The sequence below is a fragment of the Melanotaenia boesemani genome, chromosome 5 (genome assembly GCF_017639745.1).
Source record: "Melanotaenia boesemani isolate fMelBoe1 chromosome 5, fMelBoe1.pri, whole genome shotgun sequence".
Lineage (NCBI taxonomy): Eukaryota > Metazoa > Chordata > Actinopteri > Atheriniformes > Melanotaeniidae > Melanotaenia > Melanotaenia boesemani.
In genome coordinates this window covers 7,945,150-7,970,688 of record NC_055686.1, presented here as the reverse complement: position 1 = coordinate 7,970,688, position 25,539 = coordinate 7,945,150, and the positions used below count along the sequence as shown (strand labels likewise).

Here is a 25,539-nt window from a genome sequence, read left to right as displayed (position 1 = left end):
ACTTCTGTTTATGCACACACACGGTGGGAGACCATCTCTTCAGATGCGGTCTCAGGATATTTTAGAAAGGAAGTAAAATCACTAACGCACAAGTTTAAAATAAAATAACTGGAAAACATAAAATACGTTTCGACACAATCAGAGGACTGTTTTGCACCATGAATTTGCTATTTTGCTTTTTCTTGTTCTTTCTTCTTTGTGTTTCATATAGAACAAAGATCCACCAACTGGCTGTACAGCAGACATGAGAGGCTAACCAGGAACAAGATGACAGCTTAGTTCGTTTGTGAGCCCTTTATAATTAGATGTCAAGCTTATTATTAAATATTTGTGACTGAACACGCTGAAAAACAATCTGTGTTACAAAAAATGTACTTAAGAAGAAAAAAATGTTTACAGTGTTTGAATACTGTTTCATCTAATGTTCTTATTTTTCTTTTTTCTTTTTTAATTTTAAATTATAATTTTCTGATGTTTCAATGTTTCTGTAAAGCGCTTTTAGTCACCCTGCCGTTGAGTTGTGCTATAAAAATAAACCTGCCTTGTGTTGCCTATTCAGTAATGGTTTAATCATCAATTAAATAAAAAATGGATTTACTAAATGTAGGCTATAAATGTAAATCCTCAGGCTTCTTTAGCACATTTATTGTGAAGGCTTTCACCGAACACTTTTCATTTATTTATTTATTTTACAAAAGGTAAACATCTTTCATACAATAAAATAAACAAACAAAAACTTTGGGCGCGCTCATTAACGTGATGACGCAGTATGCGTCCCTGGCTTGTACACTTGCGCCGCATAGTGGTTGTTATCAATTACTACCTCTCAGTCAGTGATTAAACATCCAGTAATTTACACTAAACTGACATCTCTTAACAATACATTTTACAGTAAAACCAAAGGTCAGCCTGTACAGTTGTTAAAGTGAACTTGGATATTTTCAGGACTTTATTCTAAGAAGATCTGGTTTCTGATGGACAAATAGCTGACTGTAAAACTTGTGGAGTTTTTTTCTTGTTTTTTCTTTTCCTCGCCGCTACCTGTTGCCCCTCCCTGCGTCTCACCTACGTGAGGGTGGAGTTCATATGAGAAACGTCTGCTCAAACGTCCAGATTACTTTAATTTTTATGGGATTAAACGGAGGTTTCATCGGCCAGACTAAGAGGTCCATCTGATTTGTTTGGCGAAGCCCCGAAGCGGCGAAATTATTATTTCTCCACAAACATCGTAGAAAATGAGAACAGAGAATGTCTGTCTACTGCTGCTGTGTCTGATCGGTGAGTCTATTCTAGTTCTTTTACACACAATTTCATGTTTTAGCCTTTTGTGTTATTTAGTTAAAGAAATATTTTTATCCAGATATTTAAAAACGGAGTCGCTTAAACTATTTCTCATCGTTCTGTTCATGTTAGTCGCTCTGTTCAGACGTTTATCACCATCATTTTGGGTCTTTATTGTGCTGCTGATAACATGATAAAATACTTTTACATTTTTAATTTGAGATCAGATTTTTTTATCTTGTTTTTACCAGTCGATAAATCAGCAGAACATGTAAGATGTTAATTTTAAAAACGTTTGTTTTTGTTTACAGCCATCGGTATGACAGATAACACTTCTGACACAGACAACAAAAATAATGGTGGTAAGTAGCCTACCATCAGTTTGCATTTCAAGTTGAGAAAATTGCAGAAAAAAATATTGATTCTTCTTCACTTTGATGGAAATCCTCAACAAGGTAGATTTCTGAAATGGTAAAATGTCACAAATGAAAAGGCTGAAGCTGATGTGGGTTGTTTGATTTCACCTAAACACAGAACCACGATTAAATATGAGTCTTGAATTTATTGAAATGAAACTGACCTCTGTGTGTTTAAGGGAGTTGGTGCAGTGTTGTGGTTCAGCTCATAAAGAACTTGCATTTTGGCGTCTTTTAATGAAGGCTAATTCAGCTTCCGTCTGTTTCTACTGTGATGTGGTGCCATAAAGCAAAATACAGCTGTCATGTGATGTCCCAGGCTGGGAATAATACACACTGGAGAGAACTTACAGTACAGCTTGGATGCAAGATGGATGCCGATTTAGCCTTCTTAAAAAAAAACATTTTCACCTACATTTTCTACTGTGTGCTCTACGTCCTGCTGCTTTTATATGTATGTACGTGGCATTGTTGATGTGTCTTTATATATATATTTTGTTTTTTATAGTGTTTTATCTTATTGTTAAGCACTTTGTGATTTTATCTTGAAAGGTGCTATATAAATAAACATTTACTTACTTACTTTTTCACTGACTGTCCCGTTGTTATACATGTTTTTTATACTGGAATTAAAACTGGACTGGATTTCTCTGAACATCCAATATGTAGTAGTTTCAAACTAGACTGTTAGCTTACGCTGATGGTTCCTACATTCATGTTTGTCTTCTGTGGAGAGACGAGTCAAACAAGCACTATATTCCTCTAACTCCTTACTTTGTCATTACTGTGTCTTTGACTTTGCTCTCATGCTGTGGATGTGGACAGAAGGAAGAACAGTAACCGATGTGATCCACTGACTGCCACCACCCATCCTTTCTTCTCCTTTATGAACTACTTTGTTCTTGTCAGTAGTAGCAGTTTCTTCACAAGTCATGAGCCTTCATTTGTAAAAAACAGTAGGCACATGTTGTTTTTCTGATTACTGTTCCATCTTGGCTCAATTAGCTTATAAAGGGCTAACGCTGTTTGCAAATACAGGTATTTGCTTTATAACAACTTTAAACCCAGATTATTATGTGTGTTTTAATACAATAAATGGTAGAAATGGCAGAAAATGTCAAATGAAAGCGGTGATATGAGCTCTTCCAATATAGAAAATCATTTTTAACATAGATGTATAGAACCTTAATACATGTTCTTTATAAGTTTAGTGAAGGAAGTTGGTGACAAGTGTAACAGATTAGTAACACCATAAAAACCTTTTTTCTAGCTCAGACCATCTTTTTATGAAATAATTATTTCTAGAAGTTATTGGTTGATTATAACTTATTCCAGACTCAAACAAAGTTGGATAAAAAGATAAATGAGGATGATATGAGGGCCAGATAATAACAGTTTGGTTCTCTTTAGCCGTCTAAGGTCTAACTGTCTGCAGTCTTTGTTAATGTCTGTTATGTTCTTCACTGCAGGTGAAGATAATGAAGATGAAGACTGTCCTGTTACTCCAAGAGAATTTAAGGAGAATCACATCATAGAAGCAGTGGCTGGCAGAAGCATCACTCTCCAGTGTAACCCCAAATTCTCTTTCTATTTAAAAGACGATATAATACACTGGGACAAAGATGGTGAAGACATCTTTTTGGTTAAGGAAAAAAATCCCAAGGTTTTTGAAGACAGAATATCGTATTCCTTTGGAGATCTGGAAAAAGGAAATGCCTCCATCACCCTCTCTAACGTGAGAAAGTCTGACGGAGGAAACTACTGCTGCTGTATAGAGCTGATACGTGAAATGGATAGAAAACTAAAATGCATCATCCAAACTGTTGGTAAGAACTTTCAACATGACACACTAACAACAGCTAATAATGTAATAACATCACCATTTAATGGTGAAAAGAAACAGGATCAAGACTTGGATCTGACTACAGTGTGAGCACAGAGCAGCTGTAGGAATCAGTGGTTTAGAAAACCTTCCTCAACTGTAGAAGTTGATATAAACTCTAAGATGTGATGCAACGTTGGGATTTCCACGTACAGATATAACTGAGGTGTCAAGAATATTTACTGTGGTTACAAAATACAGCAGTAAAATACAACAACATGGGATATGCAGCTCTACACTTTTACTGTAAGTTACAATATTCAGAATACAAAGTTACAACACTAAGAAAGTAGCTAAAAGTAGGATGGGTATGATAAAATGTACATCATGTGTAAAGACATTAGTAAAGTTAAAATATGACAGCATTCAGACGTTTGTGCATATAGTCTGGATAAGTAAAGTTAGTTCAGAGTGCAACAAAGGTTGCAGATGAGTCCTGAGATCTAAGATGTACTGTAAAAACAGTAAAGGTTATGAGAAGATGTGGAAACCAGAGTAAAACCAGTAGCTGATCACCGTACAGTGTGGTTGTATTTCAGATTTTCCTGAGCTGTGCAGTTTTTGCTTGTTCAGAGCAGCTACTAGGGCGGGACGATCCAAAAATCGATAATATCGATACCAAAACTAGTCCCAGTATCTTTTGAGTGCTTTGGGGGCAACAAGCCCAAAGAATGTGAAAGAAATCCAATGAGTAGTAGGTTTTGCTTTTGTTTTTTTGCAAAGAAAGCATTAAAAAAGTAGTACAAGGCAGCAACAAATAGCAAAAATAAAATTAAAATCATAATAAAATAATAATAAACTGAAATTATTAAAAGCAAGATAATTTGCACTACCATGAAATCACACAGTTGTGTAGCTGACGCATCGATCCTATCCATCCGCTCTGCGAACCAGGAAAGGCTACGGATGGCTGTGGAAATGCAACAGAGATCAGGTTTAACTGAACCAAACCGCACCAAATTGTTCGTTGCAGGTCGGACTCGTTGGTGGAATCAAGGCTTTTAGTTTAGGAAGTCCCGATCTTTTGACTCCAAGTCCGAGTCATTTGATTGCGAGTAACTGCCGACACCAAATCCTGATCCAATACATCAACAATGCATTAATAATAAACCGATGGAAAAAGAACACATCCAAGTTGTCTGTCAAGTTTTGACTTGTACAAACAGACTCCATGTCTGTGGTAAACCCAACAGCAGGTCCCTCTGATAAAAGACTAGCAGGTGGTCACGTAGCTTGTTGTGAAGGCCCGGCAGATGAAAGACAACTCACACCGTGGCTCCAGGTGCTCCAGAAGACAGTAATATCTGATGTTTGCAACCACAGAGGCTGGTCATCCAGTGGGATATATTCAGCTATCTTGGCTCTGATATTTTGGGCCTTGTCGCTGTCCTCAGACAGTTTCTCTTTATTTTTCACCATATCTTTCAGTGTCGGCTAGCTCAGTGTTTTTGTCTGAGTCACCGCAGTGAACTCTGAGAATTGGACAAGTGTTTGTTTTTCAGGTGGCGTATCATATTCATTTTGTTGAATGCAACTCTGTCCTTTCAACCATGCAAAATGCCCACTTTGTGGCTGTTGTGGTGCCTTTACTGTCCAGTTTAAATACCTCCAGCCTCTGACATTTTTGCTGTCCCGAGCTAACGTGTTTGCCTACGCTAGCCTACTAACTACCAGCTCACTATTATGTTGTCTGAATTCCACGCCTTCCGTAAATTGTGTGACGTAACAATCTTGTTTGCATATGTGGAACTATGTATGTTGATGTGGTGGAACTTGTTAAAATTAAAATAAAGCCATTGTCATTTCGTCTCTTTGTTAAATGGAAGATGCTCAGACATCGTACAGATTTTTTCTTTTTATTGCTAAGGTTGTGGTAATTTTATCTGCTAAATGTGTTGTTAATGCAAAATCAGATTAATTATTTTTTTAATTTATCTTCCCATCTTACAGTTGTACGGTGTGATTTTGAGCTACTGGTCTTGGACTACATCTGGAACTTTACATTGAGACCACTAACAACATTAAACTAAGCAACACTGTGGACATTTTTGTCCATTTAGGCAAATTTGTCCCTTAAATCTGGTCGTTAATTTGGCTTTGTTAGTGCATATGCCACAATTTTTTATAGAAAGCCTCTCCTCTCACATTTAGAATAACGTTTTATTTTACTAACATTGTTTTATGCACAGGTCTGTTACAGGGTTGATTCTAATGGTTAGAGCAGCCTCATGGCTGCCAGCGGTCCTTCCTCAGAGAGTGTTTTTACACAGATGAAGAGTATACGTACATTTGGCCTGTACTTGATCTTTTTAACAAAATAAAGAAAGGCACTATGAAGTATTACTATGTAGACAGAAAGTCAGACTTTTTGCTGTTTATCTCCAGGATTGTAAACATTTATACACATGTATAACCTGATTATTTACTTTTTGTCCTTTTCTTTTACAGTGGTAAAGGATGAAGATCCACAAACAAAAGCTCAGATTTTTATTTAAAAATAGCAAAAATGAAAATGAAAAGAAAAAATCTTTTTTTAATGTATGATATTTGTGCACTTCAAAGTAAATCATGATTTCTTCTAAATTATGTTAATCTGAGTAGGTTTGATACGATTGAAAAAGATGATAATAAAAACTAAAATTAGGTTTACTAACTTGCACAGACCAACAACATATTTGTCTGCCAACTTTCCTCTGCCATGTTTTTATTTCTGCTTGATTCATTTCAGACAGAGGCAGAAATTAATCAAGTTTTTTTTAGTTTAAATGTTCTTTTAATAAATTAGCCTTTCATCATTAATCGATCAGTCACTTCTGAATGTTTTGTTGTGCATCTTTAAAAAAACATTTTTTTCACCTACATTTTCTACTGTGTTCTCTACTTCCTGTTGTTTTTTTTATATGATGTCTGTGGCATTGTTGATGTGTCTTACATTTATATGTGTGTACATCCTTTTTGTTTTTCACTGACTGTCCAGCTGTTATAAATGTGTTTTATACTGTAATTAAAACTGGACGGGATTTCTCTGAACATCCAATATTTAGTAGTTTCAAACCAGACTGTTAGTTTAAGCTGATGGTTCCTACATTCATGTTTGTTATCTGTGGAGAGACGAGACAAACATGCACTATGCTGATATAGAAAGACGCTGTACTCTCTCTCTCTCTCTCTCTCTCTCTCTCTATATATATATATATATATATATATATATATATATATAATATGTTTGTACTAGGTTATATTTAAACCTAATAAAAATATAAAAAAACGTTGTCTTTCTTTAATGGCGTAAGCAAAGAAAAAACCATTTTCTATTGCTGTTTTTTTCTTTTTCTTGGTAACCCAGGGAGCCACATCAACACATCACTGGTAACCTCCGTTACAGCCACAGTGGTTTCTGCATCTCTTATCTGTTCAGTTTTGGTGGAGGACCACAGGTTGTTTTCTCATATTTCTGAGCAGGCGTCCCTGGTTTTGAGCTATGGTGCCTGTTGATCCATCTTTCCTCCCATCTCCACCCCTAACTGTTGGAGGCAGATGTCCGACCCTCTTGAGTCTGGTTTCTACTTCCAGTCTTCCTCTTTTCTGTTTCTCCGTGTTTGCTCAGAATAGAGGACTGAATCAAATAATCTATGGTTGTTTTTCTTTTACTGTGGTGTCCATGAGTGCATAGACAAGGTGAGAAAAATCCTTTCCTGTCCTGTTTGTGTGTGTTCAGTTGGAAAGGAAGAAAGACAGAATATGTGTGGTTTTATGGTATGCTTTATTGGTGAGATGTTTTTCAGTTGCATTACATGGTTCAATATTTTGGTGAACAGCACAGGAACAATCAGACAAATGTCAGTTTTCTGACTGTAATCTACTCTTGTATATATCTGGTGATGAGACTGATGGAGCATCATGGTGGAGCCATCGCCATGCCATTTTTAAATATGTCAACAAGCCACAAATTCATAAATGTAAAGATGGGAAGAGTGTGGGACAATAAGGGGAAATTCATTCTTTGAACATCCACTCAGCTGTGATGCCTGTTTCACATACATTTAATCAGTACCTGACCCTTCTGTGCAATCTTTGATAATACAATAATTTACAACTTAAAAAAAGAAAGAAAAGAAAACACTTAAGGAAGTAGAAATAGCTTATTTGTATTTGTATATGCATTTCCTGTTCCTTTAGTGTTTTAGTTCTTTCAGCAGGAACATTAACAATGGGTCATTGCAGCGGGCAACAAGCACAGTGCTGACTGTACCTCAGATATCTGCGACAAGGCATGTGCAGGCATGGACCAGGTCTGCACATTCCCTCTTTTGTGTGTGTGTGTGTTATCTTTCATAAGAAAGGAAGCATACCAGACTAAATAGCTGAGGAGAAAAGGAACAACATGGATGCTTGATTGCAGAAACTGCAAAAGAGTAAGTATTTTTCCAGCCTTCTATACTGTAGACTGATCACATGTCCATGAAAATGAAGCATTGGCACAAGCAACACAGGCAACCCAAAGGCAAAGGTTTTTTTACTGGACATCATTTGCATGAGAAGAATCCTAAATAGTTTGTTCACATTGGCATGGGAAACATCAATAGCTATCTTTTTTATGCTATTTTTTCAGACCTTGTTTGGATTATTGACAAAGCAACCTTTTCTGCCTTATTATTGGGGTATTTTATAAACTTTCTGCTCTTCCAAACCTGATTATTGTTTGCATACACTGAGCCAAAGACACTGCAAATAGGTCACATGACACTGGGCTTTTACTGTATACAGCTTTAATACCACATTCCATTTTCTGTAATTAAAGTTTACAACATATACTGTTGATGAAAGTTTTTTTTTCCAATTCTTTAAAAAATGGCATTTTGTGGGTCAAAAATTATTCATAACACCCGCTACTGGATAAAATCAGGTTTTGTCTTTGTGATGCAAAGTCGTAATTGATGCTTTTCTTCATCACAAGAAACTTTTAAAGACTTCACAGCCGGATGGGGGTAAGAAGGCAGGTATGTTCTCGCCTGGCAGACATAGAAAACTACGCCCACCAAAGCATATGAAGGGATATGAACTTATCTGGTTCTAGATTTGCTAGTTTCAGACTTCTGATGAAATATTCCTGCAATGGGACGGATATGTGCTTTTGAGGAATGTAAAAGTAGCACGGGACTTTATTCTTTACCTGCTGATCCTCATCTAGTGTAGTCTTTAGTAGTCTGACTACCACTTAATTGTGATGTCCCATCCTGTTTGAATTCTTGCTTGTGTTGTTCTTACTCTCAGATGTAAGTTGCTTTGGAGAAAAGTATCTGCCAAATGACTGTAGAATAGAATAGAATCTAGTGACAACCAGCAGCTCAAATCGTAGCATCGGCAACTTACAGCAACACTTCCTGCTGCTGCCACAACCTGCTGCGAGTCTCCACAGCTTTCCAGAACCTGCTGGAGCTCCTGACAGGCCAGCATAACAGCACTAACTGCTTAGACTGGTATGATTCAGGACCACCTTGTTCTTGTGTAGCTGATGAGATTCTGGAGGGCAAAAGTCTTCCATCTCAAAGACAGCTCTGTTGTGTAGGTTGTTATACCCACTCTTGGGGTGGGGTTACAACTAGTAAAGAAGACCAGAAGACTGGCTCACTTTCAGTGCAAATATATTACTTTTCATGAAGTCAAGGTATAACACAGTCACACAAAGTGCTCATTCTAACAGGAAGTAATGTCAAACCTTCCATAATAAATCAGACTACTCGGAAATGTCAAAACATAACAGGTGCTCTGTGAATCTCGCTTTCCACCCTACTAGTGGCTACTGAGCTGCTGACCATCATTCAGTCATTTCTGCCTGTGTGTCCCGACCCACCCACTCTACGCCCCCTGATCACTCCACATCTCCCACCCCAACCCTTGTAGTTTCTGGCATTTTTCAAAATTTAGCAGTGGGTGGATTTATAGGGGGTGTAGTTACACATTAGAAACTTAACATTGGGCCAAAGAGATCAGACACATTACAATACCCACAAACCTCAAAAGCCCAGAGTGTCTGGGTTTAGTCCAGTGGTTCTCAAGCTGGGGGGCATGGCAACATGACAGGGGGGGTGTTGAAGAGGAACAACATGAGACTGGGAACATGAATCAGGAAAAACCTCTGAAATTACTCATAGGACACTAAGTGGACGTTAAAACTGACCGTTAACATCGACAGTATAAAAACGACAAAAAAAGTCTAAATAAAAACTACAGTCTGAGGCTCTGTTGTTTTCAAGCCAGTACACAATTCATTAACCCCTTAAAAATCCACTAATATCAAATATGACAGAATTTTAATGTCAACAAACATGCTTTTAATTCACTTGGTTTTGTAACGTTTTGTACTAAAGTGTAGTTAAAAAAACATATTTTTTTAAACAAAATTTTATTGAAACCTAAAATGTACTCTTCTATGCTCGGTTGCTGATTCGCCACCGTGTTGTGAACAATGAACTCTGGGAGATTTGAAGGGTGGATTTGGCGGGTCCTTCAAATTCTGTGAATTGGGACAATAGTTTAGCACCACGTTGACGTATGTGGTCGACAAATCCGCACTTCGAAGTGTGCAGACCCTGAATTATAAAAGATAGATGGAGCCTCCGTGATGTCACCCGTGGGTTTCTGAAAAACTGAATTGAAGCTCATTGGGTGGTTCCCACTGTCGCCATCTTGGCAGCATCACGTCGTTCTTCCCGGAAAATCCAAAAATGGGCAAGGAGGTGGAGCTGAAAGATGCACTATGTTGACTTAGAAAGACGCTGTACTCTGCTTCAATAAGAGATATATATGTGTATATTTATATATATATGTATATTTAAATATATATATATATATATATATATATATATATATATATATAATATGTTTGTACTAGGTTATATTTAAACCTAATAAAAATATTAAAAAACGTTGTCTTTCTTTAATGGCATAAGTAATGAAAAAACATTTTCTATTGCTGTTTTTTTCTTTTTCATGGTAAGCCAGGGAGCCACATCAACACATCACTGGAAACCTCCGTTACAGCCACAGTGGTTTCTGCATCTCTTATCTGTTCAGTTTTGGTGGAGGACCACAGGTTGTTTTCTCATATTTCTGAGCAGGCGTCCTTGGCTTCGGGCTATGGTGCCTTTTGATCCATCTTTCCTCCCATCTCCACCCCTAACTGTTGGAGGCAGATGTCCGACCCTCTTGAGTCTGGTTTCTACTTCCAGTCTTCCTCTCTTCTGTTTCTCCGTGCTTGCTCAGAATAGAGGACTGAATCAAATAATCTATGGTTGTTTTTCTTTTACTGTGGTGTCCATGAGTGCATAGACAAGGTGAGAAAAATCCTTTCCTGTCCTGTTTGTGTGTGTTCAGTTGGAAAGGAAGAAAGAGAAAATATGTGTGGTTTTATGGTATGCTTTATTGGTGAGATGTTTTTCAGTTGCATTACATGGTTCAATATTTTGGTGAACAGCACAGGAACAATCAGACAAATGTCAGTTTTCTGACTGTAATCTACTCTTGTATATATCTGGTGATGAGACTGATGGAGCATCATGGTGGAGCCATCGCCATGCCATTTTTAAATATGTCAACAAGCCACAAATTCATAAATGTAAGGATGGTAAGAGTGTGGGACAATAAGGGGAAATTCATTCTTTGAACATCCACTCAGCTGTGATGCCTGTTTCACATACATTTAATCAGTACCTGACCCTTCTGTGCAATCTTTGATAATACAATAATTTACAACTTAAAAAAAGAAAGAAAAGAAAACACTTAAGGAAGTAGAAATAGCTTATTTGTATTTGTATATGCATTTCCTGTTCCTTTAGTGTTTTAGTTCTTTCAGCAGGAACATTAACAATGGCTCATTGCAGCGGGTAACAAGCACAGTGCTGACTGTACCTCAGATATCTGCGACAAGGCATGTGCAGGCATGGACCAGGTCTGCACATTCCCTCTTTTGTGTGTGTGTGTGTTATCTTTCATAAGAAAGGAAGCATACCAGACTAAATAGCTGAGGAGAAAAGGAACAACATGGATGCTTGATTGCAGAAACTGCAAAAGAGTAAGTATTTTTCCAGCCTTCTATACTGTAGACTGATCACATGTCCATGAAAATGAAGCATTGGCACAGGCAACACAGGCAACCCAAAGGCAAAGGTTTTTTTTACTGGACATCATTTGCATGAGAAGAATCCTAAATAGTTTGTGCACATTGGTATGGGAAACATCAATAGCTATCTTTTTTATGCTATTTTTTCAGACCTTGTTTGGATTATTGACAAAGCAACCTTTTCTGCCTTATTATTGAAATGAAATGAAATGAAAAATACTTTATTAATCCCAAAGGGAAATTCAATATTGTAGTAGTAGTAATCAATAATAATCAATAAGTAAACAATCACATTAATTAATTAAGGGCTTTGTTCTTCAGCCTGATAGCTGCTGGAAGGAAGGATCTTCTGTATCTCTCTGTCTTGCATCGGACTTGAACAAGCCTCCCACTGAACACACTCTGTTGTTTCGTCACGGCGTTGTGTAGAGGGTGTGAAGGATCTTCCATTATCTTCATCAGCTTGTACAGAATTCTTTTTTTGATGATCAATTCCAGCGGCTCCAGAGTTACTCCAAGCACAGAACCAGCTTTCTTGATCAGTTTGTTAATTCTTTTCAAGTCTCTGGTTCTGATGCCGCTGCCCCAGCAGATTGCTGCAAAGCTGATTGCACTTTCAACAACAGACCTGTAGAACATTTGCAACATTTTGGTGCAGACGTTAAAAGATCTCAGCTTCCTTAAGAAGTAGAGTCTGCTCTGACCTTTCTTGTAAATGTACTCAGTGTTGCTTTTCCACTCAAGTCTGTTGTCCAGCTGAACTCCAAGGTACTTGTATTCCTCCACCACCTCCACCTCCTCTCCCATGATGGAAACACTTCTATGTGTGTTCTTGTTCCTCCTGAAGTCAACAATCATCTCCTTTGTTTTCTTGGTATTCAAGATGAGATGATTGTCACCGCACCATTTCACAAACTGACCGACCAGTTCTCTGTACTCTGCTTCTTGTCCATCACTGATACACCCAACAACTGCTGAGTCATCAGAGTATTTCTGCAGATGACAGAACTCAGAGTTGTACTGGAAGTCTGAGGTGTACAGCGTGAATAGAAATGGTGAAAGTACAGTCCCTTGTGGTGTTCCAGTGCAGCTGACCACCATCTCAGACACACAACCTTTCAGTCTCACAAACTGTGGTCTGTTTGTGAGGTAGTCGTAAATCCAGGTGGTTGTGGAGGGATCCACCTGGAATTTCTGCAGCTTCTCACACAGCAGAGCAGGCTGAATCGTATTAAAAGCACTTGAGAAATCAAAGAACATGACCCTCAAAGTGCTGCCTGACTGGTCCAGATGAGAGTGGGCTCTCTGAAGCAGGTATATGATGGCATCTTCAACCCCAAGCCCATTACGGTATGCAAACTGTAATGGGTCCTGAAAGGTGTTCACCTGCTTGCTGAGGTGAGCCAGTAAGAGTCTCTCCAGGACTTTCATGACGTGAGATGTCAGGGCGACTGGTCTGTAGTCTTTTGGTTCAGCTGGTTGTGGTTTTTTAGGCACTGGAACAAGGCAGGATGTTTTCCACAGCACCGGGATTCTTCTCTGGCTCAGGCTGGTGTTGAACAGGTGCTGGAGAATCGGACATAGCTGTTTTGAGCAGGTCTTGAGAACTCTGGGACTGACACCATCTGGACCTGCAGCCTTGTTCTGGTTCAGTTTCACCAGTTGTTGCATGACTTGGTTACAGGAGACAGACAGAGTGGAGGTGGAGGCAGAGGAGGTTTCAGGAAGTCCTGATGTGGAGGGAGATGAGGTTGTGTCCAGGTCCTTGACTGAGCTGCAGGGTGACAGAGTGGAGGTGTGACAGGAAAGCTGTGGGCTCATGGAGGGTGTGTGGCTAGTTGGGGTTGAAGCAGGAGGTGAGCTAAACCTATTGAAGAACATGTTCAGTTCATTCGCTCTGTCCAGACCACCATCAGTCTGATCCTCCTTTATCCCGAAGCCAGTGATCTTCTTCATTCCTGACCACACATCCCTCACATTGTTTTTCTGAAGCTTACTTTCCAACTTCTTCCTGTAGTCCTCCTTGCACTTCTTCATTTGTGTTTTAAGTTGTTTTTGTGTGGACTTCAATAACTCCCTGTCTCCATCCCTAAAAGCTTTCTTTTTGATGTTCAGCAGCTTTTTCAGGTCACTGGTGATCCAGGGTTTGTTATTGGGGAAGCACCTCACTGTTCTTGTTGGAACGGTGCTGTCCACACAGAAGTTAATATAATCTGTCACACACTCAGTCAAGGCATTGATGTCATCTCCATGAGGTTCACATAGGACGTTCCAGTCTGTAGCCTCGAAGCATCCTCTCAGAGCATCTTCAGCTTCATTAGACCAGGTTCTAATAGCCTTTCTAATGACTGGTTGTTGCTGAACGATGGGCTTGTAGGAGGAGGAGAGCTACCACAATTGTTGCTGCCACCTAGCGGCGCATTCTAGGACTTTACTTTTGGGGTATACTTTTGGGGTATTTTATAAACTTTCTGCTCTTCCAAACCTGATTATTGTTTGCATACACTGAGCCAAAGACACTGCAAATAGGTCACATGACACTGGGCTTTTACTGTATACAGCTTTAATACCACATTCCATTTTCTGTAATTACAGTTTTCAAATTAGGTTTGTATTATGTTCCTTCAATGCATTTTAATGAGATCTACCTGGATATGATATCACAGGTCATGTGATATACTTCTTCAAACAGGAAGTAATGTCAAACCTTCCATAATAATTCAGACTACTCGGAAACGTCAAAACATAACAGGTGCTCTGTGAATCTCGCTTTCCACCCTACTAGTGGCTACTGAGCTGCTGACCGTCATTCAATCATTTCTGCCTGTGTGTCCCGACCCACCCACTCTACGCCCCCTGATCACTCCACATCTCCCACCCCAACCCTTGTAGTTTCTGGCATTTTTCAAAATTTAGCAGTGGGTGGATTCATAGGGGGTGTAGTTACACATTAGAAACTTAACATTGGGCCAAAGAGATCAGACACATTACAATACCCACAAACCTCAAAAGCCCAGAGTGTCTGGGTTTAGTCCAGTGGTTCTCAAGCTGGGGGGCATGGCAACATGACAGGGGGGGTGTTGAAGAGGAACAACATGAGACCGGGAACATGAATCAGGAAAAACCTCTGAAATTACTCATAGGACACTAAGTGGACGTTAAAACTGACCTTTAACATCGACAGTATAAAAACGACAAAAAAAGTCTAAATAAAAACTACAGTCTGAGGCTCTGTTGTTTTCAAGCCAGTACACAATTCATTAACCCCTTAAAAATCCACTAATATCAAATATGACAGAATTTTAATGTCAACAAACATGCTTTTAATTCACTTGGTTTTGTAAAGTTTTGTACTAAAGTGTAGTTTAAAAAACATACTTTTTTAAACGAAATTTTATTGAAACCTAAAATGTACTCTTCTATGCTCGGTTGCTGATTTGCCACCGTCTTATGCACAATGAACTCTGGGAGATGTGAAGGGTGGATTTCGCCGGTCCTTCAAATTCTGTGAATTGGAACAATAATTTAGCACCGCGTTGACGTATGTGGTAGACAAATCCGCACTTCGAAGTGTGCAGACCCTGAATTATAAAAGATAGATGGAGCCTCCGTGATGTCACCCGTAGGTTTCTGAAAAACTGAATTGAAGCTCACTGGGCGGTTCCCACTGTCGCCATCTTGGCAGCATCACGTCGTTCTTCCCGGAAAATCCAAAAATGGGCAAGGAGGTGGAGCTGAGAGAGGGACTGTGAAGGTGGGGATGGATGATTGATACCCATCAAACTATTGACATCAAACTATAGTGCCGGCTAAAAACCTCGGTTGGGCTGTACTCTCCCTTCTTTCAATGGATATTGGATACCTGTCAATCAAAAGGACACACCCCTAATTATACCCAATTTCAAGATTAAATAACTTCCAAATGAATGTGTTAGACAAAAATTCAACCCCTGCTGTGAAGTTGGTCTTTTTAACAACGGTGTCTATGGGGATTGACTCTGTTTTTGAGCCAGCCCCTATAGGGGTGAACTGCAATTTTTTGCACTTCTGCAAAGGCTTCACATTTCACAGGCGGAGGTTGCTGCTTGGTGCTGTAACAGACATTAGCTCAGTCAGAACAAAGAGTAAACGGTCGCCACAGGCTTCTAAACACTGACAGTGAACTGTTCTCTGAGTCATTACAGGGTACAAGTTCCCATAAATGCTTGTTGTTATTTTTCCTTGTTATGTTTACACTGGTTATCTGTGGAATTAGGTAGAGACACCTAAAGCTGTCGGTCGCTAACGTTAGCATGTCGATACTTTGTGCTAAAATATTTGTGTAAAAGTACATGAAAACCTAATTTGTTTATAGGATGCAGCTTATCTCTAGACAGGATCATGAGAAATGTTATGAGATTTTGGTTATCTTGTGAGCTGAAATAATCACCAGGATGCAACAGACTGATGAGCCACAATAAGATCTGAAGAGGTAAGGAAGAGGAGAGCCTCATGTAGTTAAGACAAGAGGCAAACATGAGCTGGTTAAAAAAACAGTGTTCCAAGCAGATTTTGACCATTTTAGATACTTAGGCGTTTAACATGAAAACTTCAAGGAAATGTTTTTTTTTTTTTTTTTTTTTGGCGTGTTGTGTGATAACGCAGGATGCATCCCAACTAATGAGCTCGAAACAACGGAGGTGGTGTCGCTCCTTCTCCATCATTTTCTATGGAACTTGTGCGATGAAGCTAAAATCACTGTTCTCGTCCAGCCAAATGACAGGCAACATTCATACATGTGAAATGTTGTGCTCGTTCACGTAGACGTGCACATGGGGGCAGTGCAGCTTTTACTGTGCAGCAAGTGCATAAGGCCCTCAAATGTTTAAATCACAGAAAACCTCCTGGACCAGACTTGATAGAGCCTTAATTTTTGGAAATGGCTGCTAATTTTGTTGCACAGCCTCTTAGGATGCTTTTTAAACTTTCAAATGAAAGTAAAGAAATTCCATCAGTTTGGAAGTCAGCTTTCGTTGTTCCTCTTTTAAAAGGAGGTGATCCAGCAGTTGTAACGAACTACAGGTCAATATCAAATTTCTGCATTTTGTCAAAAAAGTATTGATCAACTTAAAGAATTTTTATATTCAAATGAGCCTCTTTTAAATTTGCACTCAGGTTTTAAGAAAAAACACAGTACTGCTGCTATTGAAGCACTTTTGTAATACTCCTGTATATATATATATATATATATATACACTGCTCACAAAAATTAAAGGAACACTTTTTTTATTGGGCCTGGCATGAAATCAGTTAAACCTGTCTGATAATTTTCTGGTTGGTTAAGCAGCTGAGGGCATCGTTAATCACTTTCAGCTGTATTGGTGTTCATGGAATTAACAACAGGTGCACCACAGTGGCAACAATCAGAAAACCCTCAAAACAGGACTGGTTTTACATGTGGAGGTCATTTCAAGTTTCTCCCTCTTGATCTTTTTTGGCTGATTTTTCACTCGTGCTGGTTTTGGCTTGAGTAATTATCTCTACTGGCAGAATGAGGCGATTCCTTAACCCTACAGAAGTTGTACAGGTTGCCCAACTTCTCCAGGATGGCACATCCACACGTGCTGCAGCAAGAAGGTTTAATGTGTCTCCCAGCACAATCTCCAGAACATGGAGGAGATTTCAGGAGACTGGTGGTTATTCTCGGAGAGCTGGACAGGGCTGTAGAAGGTCCTCAAGCCATCAGCAAGACCGATACCTGCTCCTTTGTGCAAGGCGGAACAGGCTGAGCACTGCTCGTGCCCTACAGAATGACCTCCAGAGGGCCACTGGTGTGAATGTCTCTACCCAAACAATCAGGAACAGACTTCATGAAGGTGGCCTGAGGGCCCGACGTCCTGTAGTGGGCCCTGTGCTCACTGCCCAGCACCGTGGAGCCCGACTGGCATTTGCTGAAGAACACCAGAATTGGCAAGTCCGCCACTGGCGCCCTGTACTTTTCACAGACGAGAGCAGGTTCACCCTGAGCACCTGTGATAGACGTGAAAGAGTCTGGAGAAGACAAGGAGAACGTTATGCTGCCTGCAACGTCGTTCAACATGACAGGTTTGGTGGTGGGTCAGTGATAGTCTGGGGAGGCATATCCATGGAGGGACGCACAGACCTCTACTGCCTAGGAAATGGTTCTCTGACTGCCATAAGGTATCGAGATGAAATCCTTCAACCCATTGTCAGACCCTACGCTGGTGCAGTAGGTCCTGGTTTCCTCCTAATGCACGACAATGCCCGGCCTCATGTGGCAAGAGTATGCAGGCAGTACCTGGAGGATGAAGGAATTGAAACAATTGAATGGCCTTCACGATCCCCTGACTTAAACCCAATAGAACATGTGTGGGACATTATGTTTCGATCCATTAGGCGCCGCCAAGTTGCTCCTCAGACTGTACAACAGCTCAGGGATGCCCTCACACAGATCTGGGAGGAAATGCCACAAGACACCATCCGTCGTCTCATTAGGAGCATGCCGCGACGTTGTCAAGCATGCATACAAGCTCGTGGGGGCCACACAAGATACTGAAAAGCATTTTGAGTTGCAGAAATTAAGTTTTTGAAAAAATGGACTAGCCTGCCACATCTTCATTTCACTCTGATTTTAGGGTGTCTACACAATTGAGCCCTCTGTAGGCTGAAAACTTTTATTTCCATTAAAAGACTTGGCATCCTTTTGTTCCTAAGACATTGCCCTGTCGTTATTTGTATAGATATCCAACTTCATATTGAGATCTGATGTATCTAATGTGTTTCTTTAAAGTGCTCCTTTAATTTTTGTGAGCAGTGTATATAGATATATACACTACCATTCAAAAGTTTGGGGTCACTTTGCCATGGGATTCAATAGGGAAGTGACCCCAAACTTTTGAACGATAGTATATATATATATATCAAGCAACAAGCTTTTGTCCTCAAAAGCTGGAGACGCCCCTGATCCCCTGGGAAGTGACCCCAAACTTTGCATATTGAGTCGGTGATAATACCCATAATGCAGTAACTTGAGTACACAAACTGAAATCTATGACCAATACATTTTACAGCAACTAAATTTTGATATTTTCAGGACTTTATTCACAGAAGATCTGATTTCTTTCTTTCTTTCTTTTTCTTCTTTTTTTCCTCGCTGCTATGCCCCTCCCTGCTCTTACGTAGGGGAGAGTTTATCAAGCGGCCGAGAAACATTTGGGTCCTCCAACGTCCCAAATTAGACTACTTTTTGTTTTTACAGGATTAAACGGAGGTTTCGGCGGCCAGACTAAGACCAGAGGTCTATCTGATTTGTCTGGCGAGTTCCTGAAGTGGCGAAATTATTATTTATCCACAACCCGTCAGATAGAATGAGAGCAGTCAATGTCTGTCTACTTCTGCTGTATCTGAACGGTAAGTTCCAGCTCGTTTGGACACTGTCTTATTTTTACCTCTTTATCTTTAACCTCCTGGGCTGTTAAATAAATATTTTGGACTGATGTGTAAAGACTGAGCAGCTTACAAGTATTTCTCATTTTTCCGTTCATGTTAGAGTTGATCTTAAACTTCTCTGAACCTGTGAATCACAATCACTTGCGAGTTATTTACTGATGTGTTCATAAGAATTCAACATATTTAAGTTTTTTACATTTTGGTAAAGGTTAGTCTGGAAATGAAACGGTTTGATCCAGAAACTGTAATCGGACGAGAAGATGCGGCACCACAAGAATAGTATAGTGACGTATAATTAGCTAATACTGAACATTATAACGAAAAGCCTGATACTAAGCCCATAAATACCACAACTTATACCTGTACTTAAATATCCTTGTTACTTATAATAATAATAATAATAATAAATGTAAAACATGAACAAGGGAAAGCAAAAAAAAAAGTTATTCAAAGCTCAAATAGACTAAAAAAAAGTTCTACTTTTAGAAACTCAAAGAAAAGACAAACCATCACTAACAGCTAAACAAAGACAAGTTCACACTGGACTAAAGAGAAGCAGTGATGGACTGTTGATGGTTGGAGGAAAGTTTTATCCAGTGATTGATCACATATCTGTGTATGACAGAAAGAAAGAAAAAAAGATAATGTACAGTTAAGTGTTATATTGATAAGAACAGTTAGAAATTTCATTGTTCAGGTTCCTGTTTTTCTATTTTTACCAAGTAAAAATCAGATTTTTATTTAAAAGTCCCATGTTATACATTTTTTCAACAATTTCATATGGGTGTCAGAGGTCCAGCAACATTGTTTTCAAATTGTATTACCCTAAATTCAGCCTTGGTCCTTAGTTTCAGCCATTCCAGATGTGACTCTAGTGCTCTAATGAGAACGAGCTGTTTCTGTGTCTGAACCTTTAAAAGTTCATCAGTGGTGCCTGTACACACCTCTGAGAGAGGATCCCGCTCTGTGATTTTAGAGGGCAGGCTCAGTTAGTCGGGTCGGGTCAATGACAGTATCCACTACCAGGGGCAGTGGTTATTCACCTTCATGAGGTCACAAAGGGAAAGATCTCAGACTCAACTGTTTGAGTACACATTCGCTAAAAAATGTAACAAGCAAGTAAGTGAGTAAACAGAATTTTCTCATTTTTGGACCTCATACACAGGCTGTGAGGACACACATGACTGTTAGAAAACCTTTAGAAAGTGAATTTTTCAAAATATGGGACCATTAAGAAACATAATGTGAACAGCATGTTAAAACTTAATGAATCAGGATGTTGTTTGGGATATTTCGGTCCAGGTTTGCAGAGTATAGGTTCTGTAGTTTTTGTTTTGTTGTTGTTTTTGTCTATTGTGGTCTAGATTGCTGCACATTCAGTGGAATCACCCTTTACACATTGTACGAATAGGAAGCTAACTTCAGCTTCGTTTGCTGCCACCTGTTGCCCCTCCCTGCCTCAGGTGAGAGGGAAGTTCATCAAGAAGTTAAAAAACTTCCCGGATTACTTTTGTTTTTACAGGATTAAATGGCGTTCTGGCAGCCAGACTGAGACCAGAGGTATATTTGATTTGTTTGGCGAAGCCGTGAAGTGGCGAAATTATTATTGATCCACAAACCATCAGAGAAAATGGGAGCACTGTTACTCCTGTTAGTATGTCTGAGCGGTGAGTCTACTTTGTTTGGCAATGGCCTAATTTCACATTTTATCTTTTTTTAATCAAAGATATGTGTTTGAATGACAGATTTGTAAAGAATGAGCCGCTTCCTTTCAACGCGTGATGTCTAATTAGCTGTTTCCGTGTTAGAGTCTTTCTTAAACCCCATACTCTGTGAATTACAATAACCGTCATTGTGGTGAAGGCTACTCTGGAATTTAAACGGTTTTGATTAAAAACTATTATCGGACATGAAGATGCCGCAACACCACTTGTCCCGGATGGCACGCGCGCAGCTCTGAGACTCTGCTTAATTTATAAAAACACCCACCATATATGTCTGTTAAAGAATGGTAAAAGTATATTGCGAAGCTCCAAAAACTATGTTTTCGTTTTTCTTTTCTTTCGGTTTTATGTTTGGTGCCAAATGCGTCATAACGCAGTTACATCCTGTTTCAGGACGGGAGATATGAAGAGGAAACTTCGTCAGGTTAGACTTAACCTCCCTGTTGTGTTTCGGTCATATCTGACCGATTTACACATTTAAAAAACGCAGTTGTTTTACAACTGATTGCCTCAAGGCTTTATGATATCCTCCACACTGCCCACTTCAATATATAAAAGTGATGATCACCACTTTCTTTTCATTTTTATGGTTTTAGTCAACCTTGTTACACATGTGGTTTTCTGGGTCAAAAGTTACCACCAAAGGAAATGAATGGGTATCCAGATTACATTATCTCGTGTGGATTTCATCAAGTACAGCTTCCAACTCCCTTTACTAGAGTCCATAGAGGGAATTGTGCTGGAGATGACAAATCTGGAAGGGGAGTGTGTGTTTAAGGACACTTGGAGAGAATTGGACCTGGTAGACCTCCAAACCTACATGGGTCTGTTCATACCAAAAAAAGAGTTCTGTGCCTCTAGAGAAAACAAAACAAACTGAGATGCTGCACATGTGGTGCTTTTGTTAACAAGGCCCACTCTGAGTGTCAAATGCTACTCATGTGCATCATCATATAATAAATGTGCATTAATTCCCATGCAGACAAGCACACACACAAACGCAAACACACATTTTTACATCATATGTTCATTTTAGAATATTTTCAATGCCTAGTTGTATTTCCATTGCAGTTATTCATAAAAACTATTACCCTGAGACATTATTCACAGCAAAAAAAGAAGATTAAATAAACCACCTGGATGTAAGATGTTAATTTAAAAATGTTTGTTTTTGTTTACAGTCGGTATGACAGATAACCCTTCTCTTAATGGTGACGCAGGCAGCAATAAAAACGGTGGTAAGTACCATCAGTGTGCATTTCAAGTTGGGAGCAATGGGAACACTAGAGAAAAATATGTTTTCTTCTTCACTTTGATGGCAATCCTCAGCTGGTAGATTTCTACTAGAAGAGGTAAAATGATGGAAATAAAATGACTGAAACTGATGTGGGTTGTTTGATTTTAGCTAAACACTGAACCAAAAACATTAAAGCACGGTGCAAAAAAAAGTATTAGAAAAAGAAAGATTAAAAAATATAAAAATGATTATATAAAAACAGAGAGAAGAAAAAGCTCAGATTAGGAGATAAAGTTAAGATTTCAAAGTAAAAGAACCAGATGCAGATCTGGACTTCTAAATAAAAACTATTGAAATGCAGCAGAGAACAGAGAAAAACACTTTATCCTTCTTATTATAAGATTCTGAACGTTTTCCAGCCTTACATTTAGAGGATGCTGCAGAATGACCCATTTGATATATCACACAATTAATTACTAAGTCATCACGTGGAGGTGAGGGTCATGAACAATAATGCATCTCATCTTATGGGTCGTGGCTCAATAAGTTTAAGAAACACTGGTTTAGCTCATAAAGGACTAATGCAAGTATTTGCTTTAAAACAACTTAAAGCCAAAATTATTATGTGTTTTTAATACAACAAAAGGTAGAAATGGCAGAAAATATTAAATGAACAAGGTAATGTTTTAATCTAATACAGAAAATAATTTTTATTATACATACATACATCTTGGTTCTGTTTAGCTGTCTAAGGTCTAACTGTCTGCAGTCTTTGTTAATGTCTTTTATGTTCTTCACTGCAGGTGAACATAATGAAGATGAAGACTGTCCTGTTACTCCAGGAGAATTTAAGGAGAATCACATAATAGAAGCAGTGGGTGGAACAAACATCACTCTTCAGTGTTTTCCAAAATTCTCTTTCAATTTAAAAGATGATATAATACAATGGTACAAAGATAACAACACAGAAGACCTCTTTTTGGTTAAGGAAGTAAAACCTAAGAAACACAAAGATTACAAAGACAGAATATCTTATTCCACTGAAGATCTGGAAAAAGGAAATGCCTCCATCACCCTCTCTAACGTGAGAAAGTCTGACGGAGGAAACTACTGCTGCTGTATAGAGCGGATACATGAAAATGGTAAAAACCGAACATGCATCAACCAAACTGTTGGTAAGAACTTTAAACACAACACACTAACAACAGCTAATAATGTAATAACATCACCATTTAATGGTGAAAAGAAACAGGATCAAGACTTGGATCTGACTACAGTGTGAGCACAGAGCAGCTGTAGGAATCAGTGGTTTAGAAAACCTTCCTCAACAGTAGAAGTTGATATAAACTCTAAGATGTGATGCAACGTTGGGATTTCCAAGTACAGATTTGACTCAGGTGTCAAGGCAGATGAATAGAATAGAATATACTTTACTGTGGTTATAAAATACAAAATGTCCACCATTCTTCTCCTGTGTTTTTCATTATAATTCAAGGCAGTCATCGCAATGCAAGGCAGGTTTATTTGTAGCAAATTTCATGTACAAGACAAAGTGCTTAAAAAACTTTTACTACAGAAGTAGTAAAAGGCAGCAACAAAAAACAAAAATAAAATTAAAATCATAATAAAATCATAAATTGAAATTATTAAAAGCAAGATAAGTTTAACTGAACCAAACCGCACCAAATTGTTCCGTCCTGGGTCGGACTCGTTGGTGGAAACAAGGCTTTTAGTTTAGGAAGTCGCGATCTTTTGCCCCCAAGTCCGAGTCATTTGATTGTATCTGCCGACACCGAGTCCCAGTTAATTAATTAATAATAATACGATGGAAAAAAAACATCCAAGTTGTCCGTCAAGTTTTGACTTTAAGTTGGCTTTGGACAAACAGACAGACTCCATGTCTGTGGTAAACCCAACAGCAGGTCCCTCTGATAAAAGACTAGCAGGTGGTCACGTAGCTTGTTGGAAGGCAGATGAAAGACAACTCACACCGTGGCTCCAGGTGCTCCAGAAGACAGTAATATCTGACATTTGTAGCCACAGAGGCTGGTCATCCAGTGTGATATATTCAGCTATCTTGGCTGTGATATTTTTGGCCTTGTCGCTGTCCTCAGACAGTTTCTCTTTATTTTTTAACATTTCTTTCTGTGTCCACTGGTTCAGTGTGCCCTGTTTATTGTTACGGTCGTGGTCATTTTATCTATTTAATGTGTGTTAATGCAAAAACAGATTCATTAATTTATCCAGATTTAATCTTCTCATCTTACAGTTGTACGGTGTGATTTTGTGATACTGGTCTTGGACTACATCTGGAACTTTACATTGAGAGCATGAACAGAACATTAAACTAAGCATCACTGTGGACATTTTTGTCCATTTCGGCAAATTTGTCCCTTAAATCTGGTCGTTCATTTGGCTTTGTTAGTGCATATGCCACAATTTTTCTAAGAAAGCCTCTCCTCTCACATTTAGAATAACGTTTTATTTTACTAACATTGTTTTATGTACAGGTCTGTTACAGGGTTGATTCTAATGGTTAGAGCAGCCTCATGGCTGCCAGCGGTCCTGCCTCAGAGAGTGTTTTTACACAGATGAAGAGTATACGTACATTTGGCCTGAACTTGATCTTTTTAACAAAATAAAGAAAGGCACTATGAAGTATTACTATGTACAGAAAAAGTCAGATTTGATGTTTATCTCCAGGATTGTAAACATCTATACACATGTATAATCTGATCATTTAGTCATTGTCCTTTTCTTTTACAGTGTTGATTAAGGATGCACAAGAAGAAGATACAAAAAGAAACGGTCAGATTTTTATTTGAAAATGGCAAAAATTAAAATGAAAAAGAAAAAAAAAATCTTGACGTTTGATATTTACTTCAAAGTTCATCCTGATTTCTTCTAACTTATGTTAATCTCAGCAGGTTTAGTACGATTGAACAAGATGACAATAAAAACAAAATTATTTTTAACTAACGTGCACAGACCAACAACAAATCGGTCTGTTAACTTTCCCCTGTTATGTTTTTATTTCTGGTTGTGTCTTTGTTTAAGTTCTGACTTTGTTTTATGTTTTGGGGGATTGAAATTTTTGTCTTTAATTCTTTCCATAAATCGTCCTTATCTTTAACCAGGACTCAATAATATAAATTCAACTCAGGCTCCACCTTCATCTGAATCGACTGATCAGAAAGGTAAATAATGTCTCACAACTGTTAACAGAAAAATAAAAAGTATAATATTTACAGTTTAATATATTTTCTCTCCACCAGCAGGAATCAAGTTTAGTGAGTTAAAAGTTAAAATAACTTCCAGTTATATTATTGATTAGATTATAATTACTCTGAGTTAAAGTTTGATTTGTATATTATTGTTGTTTTATTAACATTATCAATTTAAAATTAAGGTATTTTTTTACTTGTTGT

At 38.5% G+C, this 25,539-nt stretch overlaps 2 protein-coding genes across 3 annotated transcripts in view; one reads left to right on the top strand and one right to left on the bottom strand.

Annotated features, from left to right (window-relative positions):
- LOC121640163 (CD276 antigen homolog) overlaps positions 1-25,539 on the bottom strand; it is a 223,305-nt gene that overhangs the window by 172,162 nt on the left and 25,604 nt on the right. The window lies entirely within an intron of this gene.
- Positions 11,615-23,884, top strand: LOC121640185 (CD276 antigen homolog). The gene is made up of 4 exons (XM_041985899.1): positions 11,615-11,653; positions 18,960-19,111; positions 22,056-22,112; positions 22,915-23,884. The coding sequence occupies exons 2-4, from the start codon at positions 19,069-19,071 to the stop codon at positions 23,391-23,393; spliced, it is 579 nt and encodes a 192-aa protein (XP_041841833.1). The 5' UTR covers positions 11,615-11,653; positions 18,960-19,068; the 3' UTR covers positions 23,394-23,884.